The sequence below is a fragment of the Nothobranchius furzeri genome, chromosome 9 (genome assembly GCF_043380555.1).
Source record: "Nothobranchius furzeri strain GRZ-AD chromosome 9, NfurGRZ-RIMD1, whole genome shotgun sequence".
NCBI lineage: Eukaryota > Metazoa > Chordata > Actinopteri > Cyprinodontiformes > Nothobranchiidae > Nothobranchius > Nothobranchius furzeri.
In genome coordinates this window covers 4,521,718-4,546,488 of record NC_091749.1, presented here as the reverse complement: position 1 = coordinate 4,546,488, position 24,771 = coordinate 4,521,718, and the positions used below count along the sequence as shown (strand labels likewise).

The window sequence follows — 24,771 nt, the reverse complement described above, 5'->3', positions numbered from 1 at the left end:
AAATCTACCCTCTTCTGACACGATTTATTTTCACTTTTTATTAGTCCTCCTCTTTTTTCCTGTTTTTCTCTCCCTTTGAGTGCTTTCTTCTTCCTGTCAGTGCTCCTGCTTTTGCCTTTGTTATTTTATTTCTATTTTCCATTTTGGTCTATGTTTTCCTCCCTTTAAACATTTTCCATTGTCTTTCCTTTCTGCCTCCTTTTGATGTTTACATCGAGAAACAACGTCACTTTCAGGAGTGAAAATAAAAGCTTTTATGAAGCAAGCTGCTTCTTTCTCTTATTGGAGCCACTAGGATAACTCCATTTCATGCTTCATGTTTTACTATTGCTTTGAGTTTGTTACGAACACTCCCACCTCTCTTATTCTTCTTGTTTGTGGTCTCATGGCACTTGGCAAACAACAATTTGGTGCATTACCGCCACCAACTGGATTGGAGTGGAATGACTACCAATCATTTCTGTTTGTGCATCGCCGTCTTAATAACCCTCTTATGACCATAATTATAACAGGGCCGCCTGGTATGTTTTTAATCTTATGGCTATAAAATTGTAATAAAAAGTACAAAGTGTGTGTGTAACTCTCTCCTTTTTGAGAACAACCTCAGCTTTTAGTGTATGGTTTGTATTTAGAATTTATTTCTATTAAAGCCTTTAAAAAATCAGCTTCAAAGTGAAAAAGCAAAAAACGGATTTGAATTTTTTACATTTCTTACTGAACAGGAACTTCAAAATTACTGGGCAAACATTTTAAACTTTGAACTGAAATGCATCTATTCTTTAAAAAGTTTGAACCTTGGTATCTTTTTAGCTGTTTTTAAGACCATTTAGTATTGTTAACTTTCAGACGTTTTTATTTGATGTGGTAGACCTTGAAGCTGTCACGATCTGCCCCTGCCCGCCTGACTGTGTTCCTCTCCTGCCATGATTACCCTTATTGGTCTCACCTGTCCCTCGTTTACCTGCCCATGTTTCCCTAATTAGCCCTCTGTATTTATACCACCTGTTTTGCCCCTGTCCTTTGTCAGTTCATTGTTGTTGTTTGTTGGTGTTCCTGTTCATCCCATCCTGCCATTAAACCATTTTTACTTTTACCGAAGCCTGCATTTTTTACCTCCTGCTCAGCTCATCCACACATGGTCCGCCGTCTCCACCTCCTACACCGTGACAGAAGCAGTTTCTCTCCAGCTGCAGGCAGAGTCACACCTCACACTGGGGTGCTTCTCTGGCACACTGTGCTGCTATACCAGAAACTTTTGTTTTAGCAAAAATAAGTATTTATTGTAAAAAGATAAATAATGCTGGAATGAAGCTGAATCTTACAATGAGCAAATAGTTGAGGGTTGTTCAAATAAAAAAATAAAAAATAAAGACTGAACAAACATTCATATCCTGGTTCACCGGAGATCTGTCCTTTTTCGTGGTCACTGACTTCAGATATAAGCCTTCTGGGACACCTAATAGATAGTGTTGATTTTCTTTGAGGCATTTCCATAATTTCATGCTGGTTTTTATGCTAATTAGCTTCCCCGTTCCGGTATCCGCTTCCACCGCGCTGTGCTCCGTTTCAATCAGGCTGTACAGCAGGATTTCCCCTCGTAGCGATATTTTCCATAACTCTGATTGCTTCATGCTATAGATCATTGGAAAGCTGCTTTTATGTACTTTTAGGAACCGTTGGAATTATTTGAATCTGATTAGCCGTTCAAAAGTTATAAAACGGAGCATTTTGGATGACAAACTCAGCATGTCTCTGAATCTGTGTTGTGATTCGTTGCGCTCAAGACAGGGAATCCCGGTGGCTACCGTAATGTATTGTATATGCACGAAAAGCCCCATTTTTAATCTTTTCAGCACTTTTGGAATTTTAATGATATCTTGAATGGTTCAGGAATTATGGTAATGAGAAGTGCGCATGTCCAATCCCGTCTGCGGCCACAGGTTGGTAATAAGAATATTGTGGCATTAACAGAGGGGTGCCGGCGGTCAGGGCTAGGAGGCCCCCCACCACTAGGGGGCCCCAGGCAGCCGCCTACCTATGCCTAATGGTAAAACCGCCTCTGATAGTAGCTTACCATCACTAGCAGTGTGTGAATGTGAGAGTGCATGAAAGAGTCTTTGAGTGTCCTAAACAAGAGCTATATAAGTTTGATTATTATTATTATTATTATTATTAACTCCAACCATCGATGATGAAAAGGAGCGTCATCATTGAATCAGGATCAGAAGCTGACTAAAAACAAGTCCAAAAGAGGTCCCAATACGAAGCCCTGGGGTACACCTTTCAATCCCGGAAAGTACGAGGGGAGAGAGCCGTCAAGCTGAACACGTTGTGTTCTAGTTGTTAAATAATTCACTAACCAGTTAACAGCACAGCCCAGTGGGCCAGTGTTATAAGGTCTATTTACTGAAATGGCAGTGCGAAAAGGCTGCTCTTCCTTATATTTTTGCTGTAAGATTTTTATTTGTTCACTTCCAGTCATCAAAGGGCTGGAAGTTTTTTCTGAGGAGATCTGTTATTTACCTCAGCACCACACAACAGACAGCCCACATGGACACTGGTAATGCACATTCCTGCTGTGGGGTCCATGACAACACAACTCAAGCGACAACCCCCATCCCATCATAATGGTCATCATACACCCCACCCCTCCTCAAACTTTGCAATGAGTGTGTCCAATCATATGCAAGACAGCAATGTTAGATTAGAATAACAGGCCTGACTATTGATGGAGAAGCCTTTCCTGATGTTTCTAGCGGGATAAATCATAATATCGTCCTGGTTTCAGCAGGACGATGTCTGGCTTCTTTTTATGTGTAGCTGCATCTAAAGAACCACAAGAAACTTTTGATTCTAAAAAACAGGAATAAAAAACAGCGCCCACACAACGGGCCTAGAAAAAACATGAACTGTAATTACTTGAACAGAAGTGGGTCAGCTGACACGATCTGGGGAGGGAGAGACGCTCCCACTGTGAGCTGACATTGGACAGCTGAAGCGTGTGACCGTTCCGTACACGCGCTCCGTTACTGACCAAACCTTCATATTCTAGAATGTGGCCAGCCCATAATGTGTTTTGTTCATTACATTTTCGAACCGAGCCATTTTCTGTAATTCTACGAGTGGCTCCTACCGTGAGCTGAGAGAACCAGAGCAGATTCTCGTGTATGGCATTGACACACCAGGCCTGAGTCACGGCGAGCAGCCCGGCCAGAAACAGCCCTGCTGCCATGGAAACGCGCTGTTGCCAAGGCCACCGCAGCAGAATGCCTGAACCGGAAAACGAAGCGGATCTTCCAAGCAGAGAAACTTCTTCTCTAACTCTCTCCTGTGTGGCATCGGACCCGGTTGGCCCTTTCGTAGTGCTAGCGTTGTATCCTCCTTCTGAGCCATCTGTTGAAAACCCCAAATTACACTTCAGTTGGCTCTGCTTGGCTCTCCTACGAAACTCCATTTTCTGAGGAATTCTGATGAGCTCAGTCCAGAAAGGTAAATGGCACTCTCATGGGTTAAGCTACAGAAATCATCCAAATCCATTACAGGAATAATGCCAGTGTGGTGTGTTTTTCTTTACTTGAAGTCACTCCAAATAAATTAAAAAAGCCTTTTAATCGTTTCAAGTTCCTTGCCAAAGGAAATGTGCAAAATCTCTCTCAGAGGGAATAAGCAGCTAGTTTCCTTCCAAATCCTCTTTTCAGATTTGCCTGAGGCAAAACAAGTCTTGGCTTTTCACCAAGAAGTATAAAGAATACGAATAATCCCCAGTTTATATTAAGGTCGAAGAGAAGAGGCCAAATGAACAAGTTCACGCATTACTCATTATCCTGAAAGCTGGTTCACTTCACTCAACTTCCCTTCATTTCTTGCTTTTAGCATTTCTTTTTCCCAAATCTCAGAGTTACTCTAGTCTCTGGAGAATCCACGAGTGAGTCCATCCATCACTGGCTCAGTCCGTCTCCAGCTTTACTTCTACAACAAACACGGACGATCCTCTTGTCTTTGGTCAATTAAATCCCAGCGAGACGTGAGGTGTGAAAAAAAGCAATTCTTCTAGACAAACCCTCTACTGAGGAAAAAGCGCAGAGAAAAGCGTGAGCTGCAGTAAGTGTGTGAACAACAGGAGAGGCTGAGGAGAACTGGAGCAGCAGGAGGGAGGGAAAAGAGACCGGACTGCTGGTGACCCCTTGTCTATAATAACACACACAGGAGAAGAATAGGATCAGATGAGGGGGGGCACCAAAGGGAACATGTTGGAATATCATTTGGAAAATGTGGGGAACGTTTGTCGGATAATTTGTGGCTCTGGGAACGGTGTGAAGCTGTGGCCACATGCTTGAAATAAAGCCTCTAAGCACCGGAGCCGACACGGACATGAGCTCACAGCTGCTGAATTCAGGAGGACACGCTGGGCCAGCTGGCTCAGAGCCGGGTCCACGGTGCTGCTGACAGTGACTAGTGTTCAGGAACACATCAGGTAAGGAAGGTTACGTTCCTGAAACCGTTCCCTTCCTGTCGAACAGCAGCATCCTATAGTGGTCCTATCAGGTGGCTCTAGCAGCTCTATCTGCATGTTATGTGTCTGAAACAGGAAAGAGGCGATGAAATGTGTGAGACGCCGTGGATCTGTGAGGTAAAGAGTAGAAAGCAGAAGCCTGAGAGGCTGTTGTACCAAGTGTTTGACACTATGTTGCTGAGCTCGACCCAGAGAAGGTTTTGGCTCAGTATTACAACCCCACTGATAACGTTTACAAACAGAAAGAATGAAACGGGCAGAGAAAGCAGATGAACTGCAGTTACTCTGTAAAAGCAACAAATATCTTCTAGGTTATGACTCATCTTATTCTTAGATCTTATTTCATCGTTTAGCACACAAAGTAACGATGCATTAGCGGTCTGTGTCCTTCCTGCTGTAAACACAGGAGAACGGCGATCTTTGTGTTGATTTCTGTAGCAGATGCTACCATCTTTTATGCTAATTCCATGCAGAAATGCTGCACCTGGGATTCAAACTTGCAACCTTCTTGCTGAGAGGCAACCGACAGCACCACCATGCAGCTAACCTGCTTTAAAACATGAACAGATGGGGACCATGTGCTGAATGCTATGTTTTAACATGTTTTAGTTATTGTTCAGAAACAGGATGTTAACACATTTAACAGGTTATTTATAGAACAGTCTGACGCCCATCACTGGAGGAGACGATAAATTAGATGTTTCCAGATGAATCTGTGGAGTTTAAAGTCCAGCTCGTTCCATGTACCTGAAGGAGAACAACACCAGCGCTCCGCAAACGGTCACATTTTCAGGCCGAATGTGTGTTGCAAGCTCTGAGGATTGCCTTACTCTGTGTAGCCAGACTGCACCAGACGTCCCTTTGCTGAACTCTACTGAACTGCTGAAGACAACGATCTACTGGTGAATTCTGGTCTTGAAAAGGCGTCCATTAGGATAGTGTTTTATTGACTTTTGACACATGCACAGTTGTGTCTGTGCTGGCTCAAATGCCCATCCCTAATGCAAAGGTCTGATTTGTGATCAGACATCACGATAACCCTAACCACTGACTTACTGGGAAGGTGTAGCCTGACAGTTTGATGTATCATTGTTTTTAATGCTTTGTTAAGCATAAGCTGAAGCTTAAAGTAACTGTGTGTATTTTTCCTGGCGATAGGGGGCAGTAGGTACCTAAATCGTTGCAAGCAAGCAGTATTTTTGTGTTGGAGTAAGACCTTACCAACAGATGCCCATTAGGGCCAAAAAGCCCTGGGGAGTACAAACTTTAGCAAAATAACAAGCACATCTAGCCACACTCCTGAACAGACACTCCCCATCACACGCTCTGCGCTCCTCTGACCAAGGCCTGCTCGTTGTCCCTCGTTCTAGGTGTCGTACTCGCGGGGACCGGGCTTTCTCAGTCCTAGCACCGTCACTCTGGAACCAGTTGCCATCCTCAGTTAGGCTGTCCCCATCTCTGCCAGTCTTTAAGAGTCACCTAAAAACACACCTCCTCCGCTTGGCGTTTCCAGAACATGTTTGATTTTGTCCCTCTTTTACGTTGAATTTATTTCACAGTTTTCATTGGTTCACTCCATCCATTGTTTTACACATTTGTCCTGTACTAGAATGTTTCACCTTTTTTGTAATTTGAATTGCTTTTATTTTTGATTTATTGAATATGTTTACCTTCAACTGAACCATGTTCAGCGCTTTGGGCTTCCTGACAGGGTTGCAGAAGGCGCTTTATAAATAAAGCTTTGATTGATTGATTGATTGATTGATTGATTGATTGATTGATTGATTGATTGATTGATTGATTGATTGATTGATTGATTTCATCACTGGCTAACAAGTGAGGAGGTAAATGTGTAAAACAACATTTAACAATGACCAAAGTTTTGTAACCGTTGTGTTACAAATCAGTAAATGCATTTTGTCCTCATGGGCTCCTGTAGAAGGAAACATGGTATCCAATATGGCGTCGCCCAGTATGTTAGACCCGATTTTTATGGTTATATGTTAGAAAGGCGCCATGTTATTTTTTTCAGATTTCACTGTTTACACAGAACTACGCTTGCACCCTGAGCGCGCGTGCGTCATCATTGCTGTCACTGTTGTACTGCACAACATTTGTGTGACAACGCGACTCCCCTTTCCGAGAGACGAAGAGGTGGTTCTAGATGAGGAGGAGCACTTTGTGGCTGTGATCCCCGAAGATATCAGTGGGCGACTCGTGCAAAATCACATCATCAGCAACCTTTAACTTTCTTTCTGATATTCACTGTTAGTAATATCACCTACATTTCCAAAACAATTCAATTTACTGAAACAATGAAATTATATATTTTTACCCACAAAATATGTAATCAATCAATAATGTGAATAAATGTTCTTCGATTTCCTTTGATGTTTGCTTCTTTAACTTATAGGCTAAATCAGTGGTCCTCAATAGGCGGCCCACGGGCCATGTGCAGCCCGCGGGCCGCCTGTTGAGTAGGTTGGCTCGCGGTGTGTTGGGATCCTTCAGGTGTTTTCTTCAGTCTAGTGGTGGCGGCAGTTGGCCACACAGGTGCCAGATTTTAATTTTTTATTTATCGGCTTTTAAATAATTTTGTCAGATTGCCGATATAGAAAAATTTGAGTGTATCGACCAGATATATCGGCCGGCCGATATATCAGCTGACCGATATATTTGCCGGCTGATATATCGGTCGGCCTCTAATCCTCACAGCTGTGACTGGTCCTAGTCTGAGTTGGTGCACTCGACTTTAACTCCAGTCCTTGTGAATGGCTTGAGTTAGGACCAGCTGGTGCACTCTGCCCCATATTTAATACAGATATCAAGAAGCTGCTGTAAACCCACACTGCTTGGACTGAAGACCACCAGGTAATTTGAATACATTAGATGGTTTATCAGTGTTTTACCCAGCAGACATCCAGTGTTACAGGTTCTTAGCTGCATTGATAGATCATCAACGTACTCATTAAATAGTACTGGAGACAGAATTCCAGCCTGTCTCACACCATTACTGACACCAGAGATACTGCTTCCCCATTTCACAGAGTACCAGTAGGAGAGAATCCTCACAATAAACCCTGAAACTCCTCATTGCTTTAATTTAAACAAACGTTTTCTATGCTTCACTCGATCTAAAGCTTTAAAAGGCTTGTAATAGAAGCATCAATAAAATGCTCACTAAGCTCTGGAATTGTCTCTCCAACCTTCAAAACTGCAATAGTTACACCTACACCTCATTTCCAATCTACCCTTCATTTTCAAAGTTCTTGAAAAATCTTTTGCTTCTCAATTTCATGACCATCTCATCTCACCACCAATAACATCTACGAACAGTTTCAATCTGGCTTCCGTCCTCTTCACAGCACTGAAACAGCACTTCTCAAAATCACTGATGACCTTCTCACTGCCTCCGACTCTGGTTTATTGTCCATTCTCATCCTGCTCGATGGGGTGTCAAAAAAGGCGCTTTTAAATAAAATGCATTATTGTTATTATTAGTATTATTAAAACACATTAAGACAGATTATTTTCACTCCTATACAAGTTCACCATTTCCTTAACACAGAGCGTGAAGACAGTCAGTTAACCAATGAGGATTTTCCTTCAGCACGATTACAGATATTTACGAGTTTTACTCGTTTCATGCTCGTACTCGTCAAAAATGCTTTATCCATACCGGATACTCGTCTGAAACAAGTATCTGGCTCATCCCTAGCTTTTGGCCTGCAGTTATCCAGAGAGCTGACTTCTCAGTCTTTGTTCTTAATAACAGGAACAAGTTCCCGTTAAAAGGAAGTACCGAAACCTGGCAAACCAAAATGGTTCAACTTTACTTAACTCAAATTTAACTGATGACTTTTTCTAAGTAACTTGACCAACACTGCCAGTCAAGCTGGAATTTTTCTGTGGTGTCAGATTTGTTTCTGTGACTGAGAGAATGCATCCGTGTTGGATCCGTGGTATCTGTTGTGTTGTTCTAAGTTCTGATTTCTCCTGGTATGCTGTAGTTTAGTAGACAGATTCTCAGACCAGAGCCCAGCTCATACCAATCTGAGGTCTGGGTTCCTCTGTAATGTCTATATGCATAAGCATTAGCTCCATAATCTTTAATCTGAATGGATCCAAATTAAGGCATTTTCATGAATTGTCTTCATTTAACTAAATGATCAAGTAAAAATAATTAGATGGTGACAGAACATGTTAGTTAAAATAGGCATGGTGTAAGGATTTTATATGATATTCATTATTGATTTTAAAAACTCAGGATGGTTGATATTGGCTTCTTTACCAATATTCAATATACTGATATTGTTGACTTTTAATTTCCGATACCGATTTATGCTGTGTCTGCCACGCAGAAAAAAAGAAAAGCTAAAACATTTTTGTTATTAGCGTCACATGAAAGTTTATATTGTAAAGAGGTTCTTTAGTCGTGTTTTAACACATTTGCAGTGGTCTCGAGTAGGAATGAATGCCTTAGCCGTACTCTGGGAAAACAGCTGTGCTGCACCTAATTAGGGTTGGGCATCGAGCATCGATTGGAACCGGTTCCAGCTGTTCATTTTTCCCGGAATCGCTCAAAGTTTTTTATTTCGATTCCTAGTTTCGATTCCTAGTATGCCGACGGAAGAGGAATCCGCGGCCGATCTCCGTGAAAAATAAACGTGATCTGCAAATTGTGATCAACGCTTTTCAGAGCTGAACACACCAGCCGTCTGTGTGCAGCACGAGTCCCCCTCCCCCCACCCAGATATAAACAAACGTGTCTGCCGAACTTTTACTCCGTAACGTAAACTTTAACTCCTGCAGCATAGAGGAAACGTGTTAAACACGTCAACACGGTGGATTTAATAGAAGCTTTAAAGAACAAACTCTGGACGGTGTGAGGTGAGTTTGTCTTGGTTGTGATTTTCTTGTGTGTGTGTGTGTGTGTGTGTGTGTGTGTGTGCATCAGAAGGCCGAGCAATAACCTGTAGAATAATTAAAGTCATCATGATAGAGAAGCTTCTCTGTGGTGGACCACACCAGCTTCTGCCACAGTAAATGATTATAATAATAATTATAATAATAATAATAATAATAATAAATCACACACAAAGTTGTGAACATTTTAATTACCTTTCTGAACTATTTCTGTTGAGTTTTAATGTTTAAATCTGTTAGATTGTTACAGACAGCAACTAAGGTTAAGCTCCACTTCCTGTTGTGACTGAATGCTGCTGCAGCATGGAGGTGTGGTTCTCCGTCATCCTGGACATGATCATCCTGAGAGCTTCAGCTGAAAACAGCTGGACGTTTCTGGATATGTTGGAGACATTTAGCCTCTCATCCCAGAGGCTGCTTCCAGACTTTGGTTGTGGTCAGAAACAAACACACTGGTTGTGCTGCAAGTCTTTTTCTTTTTGTCTCCAAAACACGTTTTTGTCTAAATGAGGGTGATGTTGTTGTTCATAGAGTTAAAACTCATGTTGAAGTTAAGATTATTTTATCTAGTAGGACCTGTGGTTAGCTGGCTCATGTAAAGCATGTCAGGTCTTCAAAGAATCGGAATCAGGAATTGATCGGAACCGGAATCGAAACGAGGAATCGGAATTGTTCAAAATCAAACGATGCCCAACCTTATTCAGCATGGAGAGTTCAGCTGGAGGAGAAAGTAGCTTCAGACAACGAGTCTTGTTTCCTGATATTTGGACATCTCGGATAACAGAAATGTGACTCTGAATCCATAATGAATAGTCTAGTGTGCTTTACACCTGGAGCACATTCAGATGGAGAAACAGATGTGTTTCCAAAAGCAACAAGAAGTGAAATAACTGAGTAAAATATCAGATTTGTTTCAATTACTGAGCAGCTCTTCTACTTTGAAGCAAAACACAAATAAGGAAAACACAGCCCTGCACTTATAAATCATCTAAATAATCACTCGAGTGAATTTCATTTTAGACGTGACTCACATTTAACCAAATAAATGACATTTATTTTCAACTGAAATGAGCAAAGCACACAACAAGAAACTTTATATTTCATTCCTTTCTTATTGCGGTGAATAATCAGCTTGTGTTGCTTCATGCTGAGCCAACCTACGTTTTCCTGGGGCTCCAAAAGGGACGTTTAAAAATGACATCACGTTTGGCTGTTTCTGCACAACACAGCAGACCATAAAAAGGGAGAGTGTGCCTGCCTTGAGGATGAAACTGCACATGTGGCTGAATCAACAGGACAAAAACTCAGTCCTGTGGAATGAAAGGAAACACTATCACCCCAGTCCCTGATGATGTGTTAAGGATGTGTTTCAGCTCCAACAGCATGAGGTCATGGAGATGATTAAAACTTAGGTTGAAGAGAATTAATCTCCACAGATGTTTTAAGTTTTATCCCATAGTTTTTAAAGGTTTGGGGCCTGGTTCTATAGCAGGCTCTATTTTTTGGCCATTTTTTGTAACAAGCAGTAAACACAGCAATAAAAAATCATGGGTATATGAAGAAGAAGGAAGAAGAAAAAGAAGAAAGAAATCACAAATTATATTTAAAAAAACTACATGAAACTAAATGATCCATACATCATACAGACTATAAGTCCAGTGTCTACATTTATGTGTAGTTTAAAAGTTTTTTTTACACTTTTACCATGACCAAATCATCTTGTAATATATTTCCTGTTCATTTTGGCCACAGCAATCTCCACCATTGACCTATACAAACTGGCACATTCATGCTCCCCTCTCTGATGATGCAGTCCCATGCGCGGGGAGAGCGGGCAGCAGAGGGCGACAACGTCCTCTGCTGCCCGCGGATAAACGGAGTAGGAAGTGACGCCACCATCAGCGTCAGCTCTGAGGAAGTTTGCAGCTGCGAACAAAACTGTCAGCAAGGTAAAAAGAAACCGTTTCTGTGTTTTTAAAAATAACCAACAATGCAGTTAGAAAAGAAACACAGCAAAAACATACCAAAGATGTTGAAAGAAAAATACGGACAAGGAACAAAGGGCTTCCGCCGTTTGGAACGTTTACATCAAAAACGCACACGTCTAAGGAACCACCTTCACTTCAATTTAAGATGCTGGGACGAAAACAGCACGCCAACAAGCCTACAGCTGAAAACACCGATCCGGACCAAGACAGCACAGAGCATAATGGAAAGAACACAGAGAGCACTACTCAAAGAAAGGATAAGAAATGTTGCAACCAAACAGAAGCAAGTGGAAAACGAACTGGAAAGAAGACACCTGGACTTAAAAAGGAATTACAAACTAGATGAAAAAAATGGAGGAACAAATAAAAGGACACACGATGGAACAACAGGAAAAAGAGTTCATAAAAGTAAAAAAAAGACACATGAAGAAGTTAAACAAACTCGTCAACAAGAAAAAGAGAAAAGAAATAAAGATAACTCCACACCAAGCTCATGGGTATGTAACCTTTCACAATACGAACTAACAGAAGCAGAAGAAAGCATATAAAAAAAAGGTTTACATTTTGCAGTAACACCAAAGAAAATACCATATGATGAATTTATCGTAGCAACAGAAATAGTATGTCAACTGACCACAGTTGAGGGAAAGAAAGCAGAACTCAGAAATAATGTAGTTGGGATATTAAAGAACAGCAAAATTCAACACAGTAATACTACAAAAGAAGAACAATCAGCCATGACAGCATTATCCATAAATGTCGTCGTCGTCTTCCTCCGCTTATCCGGGTCCGGGTCGCGGGGGCAGCATCCCAACTAGGGAGCTCCAGGTCGTCCTCTCCCCGGCCTTGTCCACCAGCTCCTCCGGCAGGACCCCAAGGCGTTCCCGGACCAGATTGGAGATGTAACCTCTCCAACGTGTCCTGGGTCGACCCGGGGGCCTCCTGCCGGCAGGACATGCCCGAAACACCTCCCCGGGGAGGCGTCCAGGAGGCATCCTGACCAGATGCCCAAACCACCTCAACTGGCTCCTTTCGATCCGGAGGAGCAGCGGTTCTACTCCGAGTCCCTCCCGAATGTCCGAGCTCCTCACCCTATCTCTAAGGCTGAGCCCGGCCACCCTACGGAGGAAACTCATTTCGGCCGCTTGTATCCGCGATCTCGTTCTTTCGGTAATTACCCAAAGCTCATGACCATAGGTGAGGATTGGGACGTAGATCGACCGGTAAATCGAGAGCCTGGCTTTCTGGCTCAGCTCCCTCTTCCCCACGACAGATCGGCTCAGCTTCCGCATCACTGCAGACGCCGAACCAATCCGCCTGTCGATCTCCCGATCCCTCCTACCCTCACTCGTGAACAAGACCCCGAGATACTTAAACTCCTCCACTTGAGGTAGGACCTCTCCCCAGACCCAGTGGTGGCAAGCCACCCTTTTCCGGTCGAGAACCATGGTCTCAGATTTGGAGGTGCTGATCCTCATCCCAGCCGCTTCACATTCGGCCGCGAACCTACCCAGCAAGAGCTGAAGGTCAGAGCTGGATGAAGCTAGGAGGACCACATCATCCGCAAAAAGCAGAGACGAGATTTTCCTGCCACCAAACTCGACACACTCCACACCACGGCTGCGTCTAGAAATTCTGTCCATAAAAGTGATGAACAGAACCGGTGACAAAGGGCAGCCCTGGCGGAGTCCAACCCTCACTGGGAACAGGTCCGACTTACTACCGGCTATGCGGACCAAACTCACGCTCCTCTGGTAAAGGGACTGAATGGCCCTTAACAGAAAGCCACCCACCCCATACTCCTGGAGCGTCCCCCACAGGGTGCCCCTGGGGACACGGTCATAAGCCTTCTCCAAATCCACAAAGCACATGTGGATTGGTTGGGCAAACTCCCATGCCCCCTCCATCACCCTTGCAAGGGTATAGAGCTGGTCCACAGTTCCACAGCCAGGACAAAAACCACATTGCTCCTCCTCTATCTGAGATTCAACTATCGATCGGACCCTCCTCTCCAGTACCTTGGAGTAGACCTTTCCAGGGAGGCTGAGGAGTGTGATCCCCCTATAGTTGGAACACACCCTCAGGTCACCCTTCTTAAAGATGGGGACCACCACCCCGGTCTGCCACTCCCTAGGAACTGCCCCCGATGACCACGCAATGTTGTAGAGACGTGTCAACCATGACAGGCCTACAACATCCATAGCCTTGAGATACCCAGGACGAACCTCATCCGCCCCCGGGGCTCCGCCGCTGTGTAGTTGTTTGACTACCTCAGCAACTTCTGCCCCCGAGATCGGACAGTCCATCCCCAGGCCTCCCAGCTCTGGTTCCTCCTCGGAATGCGCATTGGTGGGATTGAGGAGCTCCTCAAAGTATTCCTTCCACCGTCCGACTATAGCCTCAGTTGACGTCAGCAGCTCCCCATCCCCACTGTAAACAGTGTGAGCGAGTTGCTGCCTTCCTCTCCTGAGGCGCCGGACAGTTTGCCAGAACCTCTTTGGAGCCGATCGATAGTCTTTCTCCATGGCCTCACCAAACTCCTCCCACGCCCGAGATTTTGCCTCGGCAACTGCCACTGCTGCACCCCGCTTGGCTATCCGGTACCTGTCTGCTGCCTCTGGAGACCCACTGACCAGCCACGCCCTGTAGGCCTCCTTCTTCAGCTTGACGGCTCCCCGAACCTCTGGTGTCCACCAGCGGGTACGGGGGTTGCCACCACGACTGGCACCGGCCACCTTACGACCACAGCTAGCAACAGCCGCCTCGACAATCGCAGAGTGGAACAAGGCCCACTCGGACTCAATGTCCCCCACTGCTCTCGGGACGTGGTCAAAGCTCTGCCGGAGGTGGGAGTTGAAGACCGTCTTGACAGGTTCTTCTGCCAGGCGTTCCCAGCAGACCCTCACTATGCGTTTGGGTCTGCCAGGTCTACGCGGCATGTTCCCTTGCCATCTGATCCCACTCACCACCAGGTGGTGATCAGTTGACAGCTCCGCCCCTCTCTTCACTCGGGTGTCCAAAACATACGGCCGCAGGTCAGATGATACGACTACAAAATCTATCATCGACCTGTGACCTAGGCTGCCCTGGTACCAAGTGTACCGGTGGGCAACCTTATGTTCGAACATGGTGTTCGTTATGGCCAAACTGCGGCTTGCACAGAAGTCCAATAACAAAACACCGCTCGAGTTCAGATTAGGTGGGCCGTTCCTCCCAATCACACCCCTCCAGGTCAAGCTGTCATTGCCCACGTGAGCATTGAAGTCCCCCAGCAGGACAATGGAGTCCCCTGATGGAGCACTATCTAGCACTCGTCCCAGGGACTCCAAAAAGGGTGGGTACTCTGAACTGATATTTGGCCCATAAGCACAAACAACAGTCAGGACCCGTTCCCCGACCCGAAGGCGCAAGGAAGCTACCCTCTTGTCCCCCGGGGTAAACCCCAACACACAGGCAGAGAGTCTCGGGGCTAACAAAAAGCCAACCCCAGCCCTCCGCCTCTCACCCGGAGCAACTCCAGCAAAGTAGAGTGTCAAACCCCTCTCCAGGTCTCGGGTTCCAGAGCCAATGCAATGTGTCGAGGTGAGTCCGACTATATCTAGCCGGTACCGCTCAACCTCTGCCACAAGCTCCGGCTCCTTCCCCGCCAGCGAGGTGACGTTCCATGTCCCAAAAACTAGTTTTCTTGTCCGGGGATTGGACCGCCAAGGCTCCCGCCTTGGTCTGCCACCCGATTCGCATTGCACCGGACCCTTCCTGTTCCTCCTGCGGGTGGTGGGTCCACAGTTGGACAAGCCCCTGTATCCGGTTCGGGCTGGGCCCGGCCGGGCCCCATGGGCGAAAGCCCGGCCACCAGGCGCTCGCTCACGGGCCCCAACCCCAGGCCTGGCTCCAGGGTGGGACCCCGGTAACCCTCCGGGCCGGGTACTCCGACTCTTCGTTTTAACCGCCATGAAAGATCCTTCCATAAATGAACAGATAATTTTTTTGAGTTTTATTTGTAATCTATCCTTTCAAAAAGGTGTTTTTCCAAACAGCATGAAAATAGCTAAAATAAAACCAATTTTTAGAAATGGAGACAAACATTGTGTTGATAATTATAGGCCAGTGTCCCTACTTCCTCAGTTCTCAAAAATATTAGAGAAATATATTGTTTCAGCTCTAGGGTACATAGTGAGCATCAATACGGGTTTAGAGCCAAAAGAACAACTACATATGCAATTATGGAAATGGTAGGAAAAAATAACAGAGGTCAGGGAAAATGATGAGTTTTTTTTTTTTTTTTTGGATTTGCAAAAGGCATTTGATACTATTGATCACAGTGTACTATTTTAAAAAATGGAGAAGTATGGATTAAGAGGAGTGGCTTATTCATGGTTGAGGAGTTATTTGGACAATAGGAAGCAATATGTAGAAATTAATAATACAAACTCAAAATTTAGGAAGGTTACTTGTGGTGTTCCCCAGGGATCTGTTCTTGGACTAAAACTTTTTTTTACTTTACATTAATGATATTTGAAATTTGTACTTTTTGCAGATGATACACATTTATGTTGTTCAGGTAATAATTTACAGAAACTATTGCCCTTAATAGAAAAAGAATTGGGAATCCTTAAGACTTGGTTTGATATTAATAAACTACCACTCAATTTATAAAAGACAAAATTTATGATATTTGGTAATCAAAAGGAACTTGACAGGGAAACTAACTTAAAAATATGGAGTGTTGAAATTGAAAGGGTAATAGAATTAACATTTTGGGGGTGGTTATTGATCATAAAATGAAATGGAGACAGCATGTTTATTACATTTAAAGGAAAACTTTTTAAGATTATAGCAATACTGTACAAATCAAGACATGTTGAATTATGCAGCGTTACACATCATTTATTGTTCACTCAAACTACCTCACATTTCATACTGTTTGGAAGTCTGGAGACTGACTAATCAAACATTAGTGCAATAGTTCTCTTACAAAAGTGTGCAATACGTATTATTAATAAGGCAGATAATTTGGCACATACACATCCATTGTTTTAAAATCACATGTTATGAAATTTAATGATTTAGCTTACTAAAAAATAATGCTAATTATGTATAAAGCTAAATTGAAGTTACTTCCACAAAGTATACAAACTTTTTTTCTTGTGTAGAATCTAAGTATGATTTTAGAGATATTAAAAAAATGTATTGTTTCTTTGACAAAAAAAGAAGTTAAAAGGAAATGTATATCTGTGGTGGGGGTTAAATTATGGAATAATGCCAGTGTAAATGTAAGAACTTGTGGTACATTTTTGTTGTTTAAAAGGATTGTTTTGAAGGTAATTTTTGACGGTTACAAGAGTTTATATAAGTTGTGTAGTAAGTGTAAGAGTATTGTGAACTTATTTGACTAAATGGTGCATATTTCTCTTCTTCTTTTCTATTTTGCTTAAATTGTACAATTTGTGTTAAAGGGGTAGATGAATTTGTTTAATTTGTTAAAAAGGTCAGGCATAAATATTAGCATGTTGCTTCGGACTGAGCCATTTCAATCACTTTAAATGTTATGTTATTGATTATATTATTATTATGTTTTGACTGAATAAATTCAAGTTAAAAAAATTCAATTCAATTCAAAGGAAGAACCACAGTAGTAATGGACAAAGAAAAATATAAACAACAAATGCAACAGATGCTAGAGGACAAAAATACATACAAAATACTTTTTAAAAAGACCCAACAGAAAACATTAAGAAAAACATGGAAAAATTACTGAAGCCACCACAAAAAAAAAAAGGCAAAATAACAGAAAAATTGTACAAACACTGGATTCCTACAGCAAACATAACACCAAGAATCTACGGAACTCCAAAAATACACAAACAAAACACCACTTAGACCAATAGTTGACAGCATAGGTACATCAACATACAACATGGCAAGAGAAATCAGCGAAATCATCAGCCCGTTATTAGGAAATACAGACCAACACTGCAAAAATAGCATAGAACTGGCAAAAGAACTAAAAAAGATTACAATAGAAGACAACGACATACTCATCTCACATGGCGTCACATCCCTGTTCACAAAAACACCAACCCAAAAAACCATAGACATAGTAGTTAACAGAATCAGACAGGACAAGACTTTACACAAGAGAACAAACCTCACAGCAGACGACATAGCACAACTGATAGGACTGGAAGCTAACTCCACTTACTTCACATATGACAACACAATATACAAACAACTGGAAGGCTTCGCCATGGGTAACCCGATATCAGCCACCCTGTGCGAGTTTTTCATGGAAGACCTAGAGCAAAAAGCTGTAGCCACTGACCCCATTTTGTGCATGAGCAAGCTGTATAAATGAGGCCTCAGGTGTCTCGGTGACGGAAAAAAAAGCTAGCTAGCTAGCTTAAATTTGTGTGCTAACATCAAAATGTTTAACAGATTGCCGTCATGTACCAGACAATTAAAACAGTATTGGTCAGTTAATATAATATTGATTCTCGACATTAATAAACTATAATGAGCATTTCTCAGCTGTTTCATACTCATTAATATACGTCTGATCGCGGCTCCTGACTGCTGCGCGGGCTGCCGGCGGGTTCTCCCCTCCCTGCAGCTCGACGCATCTCTGTCTGACCGCAGCTTCTGTCTGCTGCGCGGGCTGCCGGCTTGTGGAGCTCTGGGATGGAAACCTTTCCACCCGGTTCTCCCCAGCAGCAGCTCTGTGCATCTCAGATCGCAGCGGCGCTTGTCTGCTGTGCGGCTGCCGGCTTGTGGAGCTCTCGGAGACCTCTGTGTTCCACCCGGTTTTACCTAGCGGTCAGCCCGGCGCATCTCTGACTCAGAAGCTCTGGTGTTGTGCACAGTTAACTCCGGTTGTAGCTAGGTTGCTACCTCCATTAGCTTAGCTCCCACCGCTGCGTTAGCTTTGGGTTAGCTTCAGGTTAGCTTGTAGCTGGTTCGTCCGGGTGTCGTCAGTTGATCCCAGCCTTTCAGCTCCACCTCTCTTCCCTTTTGTGGAATTGTCTGGGCTTGACGGAACTGACACGGTCAAAATGGCGGTGGTGGCCACCTCCCATTTTTCTTCAAAAACGTGTTATTGGAGTCTATGGAAACCCATTGTCCAATATTTATATGTCGATGGGTGAAGTCAACGGAGGACTAAACAGTAGGGATGAGCGAGTACACCACTATCTGTATCTGTATCTGTTCAACCATCTAAATAATCTGTATCTGTACTCAGAGTGGGCGTGGCCTAACCCGGAAGTGGGTGTGGTTTAACCGGAAGTGGGTGTAGTTTACATCAATACGTTATTTTAAGTCTGATCAGAAGTTGCTACGTGTATTGTTTATTTGAAAACTATTTACAGAGCAGCCTCAGAATTGAGATTAAATGTTTTTGATCACAATAGTAAAGGAACAATTACAGAACAAGTTTTTCAAAAAAATCAGAACATTAATATTTAAGTGCATGAAGAGAAAAGATCTTTTCTATAGCGGAAGAGGAGAGAGAGAGGGAAAAAAAACGACCGGAGCGGAGGCAGTGAGTGACGCAGCACGAGCCGTTTTCAGCTCTGTCTTGTCAAATGCACCACATACGTTACGAAAAAAGTTACTTTAAATAACTTTAAAGTAACTTTAAAAAGAAGCAAACTGAAGAAAACATAGGGAGTACTGAAGAAACGTGAACAGTGAAGCAAGCACAGAGAGGTCGTTACTGTCTGCGTGTGTGCGTGGATGGACCGGACGCGGACTGAGCTGTGAGCTCCCGGCTGCAGAGTTTTGTGTGTAGGGAGGGGCGGGCGCTCCATTTGACTGGCCAATCACAGAGCGTGAAGACAGTCAGTAACCCAAAGAGGATTTCCCTTCAGCACGATTACAGATATTTACGAGTTTTACTCGTTTCATGCTCATACTCGTCAAAAATGCTTTATCCATACCGGATACTCGTCTGAAACGAGTACCCGGCTCATCCCTACTAAACAGGTTATGTGCTCCGCTATCACCGCTAGCCGCTGAAGGTAAAGCAACTCTGTTAACACAGAGGATGAGGATTTAACAGTTGGAGAATTTTATTTTTTACTTCAAACCAAACGAGACACGAACGGTTAAACTTTGGAGCGGTAAGGTGTCTGTTGCCTTTTGTTTTGAATCAATAACCTAATTATCACTAAGTGTTTACAATGAACTACCGGCATGTTTGCTACGTTTGTTACCATACTGGGATTTAGCCTGAAACACCGGTGTTTGTTGTAAATGTTCTTTATGCATACGTACGTACAATATTAAATGTACATTTTCAATAAACGAACCGAGTGTTTTATAGGTTCAAATAGACACAAAATCTTGTTTTCATTCATTCTACTAGTAGTTTATTTTGCTCAATTTTAAATTGAGGCCTGCCTCTAATTCTGGCCTCCATCCAATAAAGGCCTGAACCAGAGTGTGCTTGAGTAAATAAAGGCCGGGCCTGTATTAGAGGATTTATGGTAATCACTTTCTACACAGCTGCCGGCCAAAGCTCGGCAGTAACTCCCCACATGATCATGAAATCACCCTCTGTTGTGAGAAGCCATAATACGCATTCATAAATCAGGCATTGCAGTAATACTACTACCAAGCTTGGTGGCCCAACTGCCACAAAATTCCCTCAACGTCATGCCCCCAAGACACATTCATAAGAAGCAGCATGGTGGCAGTATTTTGCCGATTTGCCGGCATGGTGTGTCTTCTAAAAGGGCTTATGATGTCACAGAGTCTTTTCTACCCCAGCATAGCTGCTACTTACCACATGGCCAGATTTTTTTGTAGTTTTCTCCAAATTTAATGGTCCTGTCATTCTGGAAGGATTTGAAGTGTACTAAACTAATCTGTCCTCTTCTCCATGTCAGGTTTGATGATGTCAATTTGATGAGATGAACATTTGTAGTGCTACACTTTTTTTTTTCACACACAACCTAAAATAACTTTAGCTGGCGTTCGAAAATAAGCACTTTCAGGGCATTACAATGTGTATTTAAATTTCACGGACATTATTTGTGTAATCCATGGCACATATCAAACGGGATTAGAAAATAGCTTTCATAGCCCCATTGACTTGCATTCAGTTTCTCTCTTTTCCAGGGACACATGGTGCGACCAAACAAGAAGGAGATTTAGGCTCCCCATTACGGTAATGGTGCACAAGGGTGTGTGTGTGGAGATTGTCGAAAAGTGCCAATTATCCTTCTGTATGAATTGAGCCTTACTAGCACAAGTACACTGGGAACACTGGTGCTGAGAGAGAGCTGAACACAGAACCTTTACCTGCCTGGTTTAGATCATCAAGAAGAGAAAGCGAGAGTACGGTTCTGTTGTGGCCTCATTTCTGCAGGGAAAGTTTTCTTTGTTCAAAAACAAAGAACATGAAACAACTGTCAAAAACTGGATGACCACACCACCACAAATGAGGCAACTGCAGCAGGAGTTTAAACAGCATCGTCTCTCTACTCTACATGCCCCTACAGGTCTTCATCTTCAAAAGTAACTGATCTTTTTACTGAAATTGACCATAAAGAAATCACCAAGACAACCTAAAGAACTTGTTATAACTAAGAGACCAGAAACTCATCCTGGACCTTAGCAGAGCCTTTACAACACCCCTCATACCCAGTCCGCCTGTGTGCTGTACAGCTTTGCTCTGCTCAGACCACACAGCAGGAAGTATGTGAGAACTAAACAGGAGAAGGAGATGCCATCAAGAATACAACAGCTTATGCGGGTCACCCTGGGAAGTGCAAGAAAACAATAAAACTTTATGAAGTTAAGGTTTTACCTTGATGTTGGAGAACCATAGGTCATTCTCATGTAGCGTGGCCACATAGATACAGCACAGCAGGCCTAGACCGACAGAAACGGACCAACCGATCGATGTCCAAATTATGCAGCGCCATGACCAATCACCTGCAACAACATCGAGGTCACTTGGACTGAGACTGAGGTAGATTTTAAAAAAATACCATGAAAATGCATGCCATGATTCAGCTTTGTTTTGTTTTAACGAATGCTAAATCCATTTACTATTGTTACTAGAACTAGAAACAACCAGAAAAACAAGAACTGAGACATCTGATAATAATGCACAGCCATAAAGAATGTTTGCTTTTAACTCACTTAAAAGTTTTGTTTCAGCAAATAAATTTCAGTCACTGTCAAAGATAAACTCTACAGTAAATATAAAGGTCTCAAATGACTTCATTCATTAAGGAAACCAGTCCCTCCAAAACAACCTGAATCTATGTGAAACAGTAACCTAGCCCCTAATCCTGCTAACTGTAAACCTCCTAACTAGCTGTAAACCTGCTAACTAGTTGTATACTTACCAACTAGCCCTAACCGTACTAACTAGCTGTAAACCTGTTAACTATCTGTAAACCTACTAACTACCTGTAAACCTGCTAACTAGCTGTAAACCTACCGACTAGCCCTAAACGTACTAACTAGCTGTAAACCTGTTAACTATCTGTAAACCAACTAACTAGCTGTAAACCTGTTAACTAGCTGTAAACCTACTAACTAGCTGTAAACCTGCTAACTAGCTGTAAACCTACCGACTAGCCCTAAACGTACTAACTAGCTGTAAACCTGTTAACTAGCTGTAAACCTACTAACTAGCTGTAAACCTAACGACTAGCCCTAAACGTACTAACTAGCTGTAACCCTGTTAACTATCTGTAAACCAACTAACTAGCTGTAAACCTGTTAACTAGCTGTAAACCTACTAACTAGCTGTAAACCTACCGACTAGCCCTAAACGTACTAACTAGCTGTAACCCTGTTAACTATCTGTAAACCAACTAACTAGCTGTAAACCTGTTAACTAGCTGTAAACCTACTAACTAGCTGTAAACCTGCTAACTAGCTGTAAACCTACCGACTAGCCCTAAACGTACTAACTAGCTGTAAACCCTGTTAACTATCTGTAAATCTAATAACTAGCTGTAAACCTACCGACTAGCCCTAAACGTACTAACTAGCTGTAACCCTGTTAACTATCTGTAAATCTACCGACTAGCCCTAAACGTACTAACTAGCTGTAAACCTGTTAACGATCTGTAAACCTACAGACTAGCCCTAAACCTGCTAACTAGCTGTAAAAGTCTTGTATGCACCAGCTGGATCCAGGTACCTTCTCACATCCCTGTGGTAGTTTTGTCCCTGTCTTCTGTACAGAACTGTCTTAACTTAGACACATGGGAGGGTTTTCCAACAGGAAAACCGAGGTCAGGATGTTCTGCTAAAGAGCAGAATTCATGGATCCATCAGTTACAGCAGGTGGTCCAGGTCCTGAAGCAGCTCCAGACCATCACACTACCACCACCATGTTTTAGTGTTAGTTTAGAGACTCCAGATGGAATGAGACACACCCAGCGGTGCACAGAACATTACTGACATGTTTGAAGCAAATCTTAGATGGGCTGTTTAGTAGTTTTGGTCAGCAGATGTTTTAACTCTGGAAGTCTCCCACAGTGTAATGTTACCGTCTTCCACCACCAGACACCACTTTGTTATTGAACCATGACCTCTGACCTCAACCTGAACCAAATGAGGCCTGGTGCTTTAGATGTTCTGTGTACTTTTGTAACCTGCATAAACCAATTTAGGAATACAATTTGAACGGAGATAAATAATCTATGGAATAGCTTTAGCATATGTACCGCTCCAGTAGAGGTTCACCACTGCTTAATGTTTTCCACTGAAGATATTTCTTAACTCTACTGGTCTGAGGTGGCCGGTGGTGGATCTGGACTCAGCCTTCCTCACAACTAATTTGTGATTTAGCGATGTGGTAAAGTCTGATTTCACACAGGAGGGGCTGGTTAGGGTACATTTGTTCCATGAATAAAAAATAAATGCATCAAGAACATTAATGTACTTCCTCTGGTTTTCTTTGTCTGATACAAAAATCTGTTTGCTGATTTGAAACATTAAAGTTACAAAAAAAAACAGAAGACAGAGGAAAAAGGACAGCTGTACAGAGACAGCGGGATTAATATAATCTACACGTGTAGTATTTGGGCTCTCTGTTAGAGGACACTAGTTGTGTTTGGATTTTCATATAAAGACTGAAAACATAACTGGAGAATGAAAGCAGATGTTTCTACAAACACGGGATAGTGCAAGTGTTGGACTGCCGTAAGGGTCTGAACAGAACCGGGTTACCAGTTTAACCATCAAGAGGCTTCTGTTCTGCAGTCCTAATCTGAACTAATCCAGCGGTGCCCCATCGGGATCTGAGGGTCGCTGTCCTGCATGTTTCAGATTTATGTTTCCAAAGTCCTGATTGGTCATAACGGGCTTCCGTAGGACTCTGGAACCTGCTGAACAGGTGAACCTGCTGTTTGGAGCAGCGAAGCATCTCACCCTAAAACATGCAGGATGGGGGCTAGAGGACCGGTCCTGATGGGACCTTGGATTGTAACAGAACTTCTGATTTTAATACTAAAGCTGCTAAGATGATCCGGTCCTGAAACCCCCCCCCCCCCACCCCCACCCCCCCCCCCCGGCTGGTGGGAGGCTGCTGGATGTGGAGCTCCTGTGGGCGCATCACTCACCCTGCAGGATCTTCTCTGGATAGTGGTGGTGTGTGCAACAGTTAGCCTGCTGGGTCTGAACCTCCTCCTTTCCCCTGCTGCCCTTCCTCTGACGCAGACTCGTCATGTTGACCAACTGCGCCCAGTGGGAGAGCGCAGCGTGTGCGGGTGCGCTAACGGTCCGGTGCGGTGCGGTGCGGATGGACGGGCCTGCTCCAGACGGGGTTTCCGTATCACGTTACTGCTGGATTGTGAATGTAAAAATCCGCCTTTGAACACCAGATTAACGGAAACCAGATTAATTCCGTTTAAACCGGACGATATGCTGTAGAACGAGGCGCGTTTGAACTCTTATTGTGTCGCACACACTCAACTGCTGCCTCGTTTGAATGAATGCGCATTTTAAACACATGCGCGCTCCCGATACGGACTCTCGCGGTTTTACAGCAACAAAGACGTTTTGGTTTAAATGCCTCAGCGTCCCGTAGGCTACCGGGAAGCCCGGTAGGACTGACCGAGAGCGTCCGCCTGCCTCCCCCCTTAATACCTCTCCGCTGTACCCTCTCCCCCTCACGCGCTCATCTACGTGTCCAAACGGACCGCTTCAGCCGCCTGTCGGCGCGTCTGCGGTCAGCGGGGTGATGCCGCACTGTTTTTAAGGACCGGAAGTTCCGCAATGAAGAGGGCTCGCCTTCAAAATAAAGGTTAACTTGTAGCTATTTGTATTATTGCAAAAGTAAAACAAATAATATATATGTATAACAATAAAATACATTCT

At 43.5% G+C, this 24,771-nt stretch overlaps 1 protein-coding gene across 5 annotated transcripts in view; it reads right to left on the bottom strand.

The window, feature by feature from the left end:
* Positions 1-24,687, bottom strand: part of dpy19l3 (dpy-19 like C-mannosyltransferase 3) — a 107,406-nt gene extending 82,719 nt beyond the window's left edge. Inside the window, exons 1-2 of one of the 5 annotated variants that reach the window (XM_054732673.2) lie at positions 24,015-24,687; positions 21,236-21,363 (exon numbers count right to left, since the gene is read on the bottom strand). In XM_054732673.2, the coding sequence (XP_054588648.1) occupies positions 21,236-21,363; positions 24,015-24,120 (234 nt within the window). In that variant the 5' untranslated portion in view covers positions 24,121-24,687. Of the gene's footprint in view, positions 1-3,133; positions 4,476-21,235; positions 21,364-24,014 lie in introns of those variants that run through there. The other 4 variants (XM_015953864.3, XM_015953863.3, XM_054732674.2 and 1 more) reach the window with 4 other exon arrangements.
* Positions 24,688-24,771: the final 84 nt, after the last annotated feature.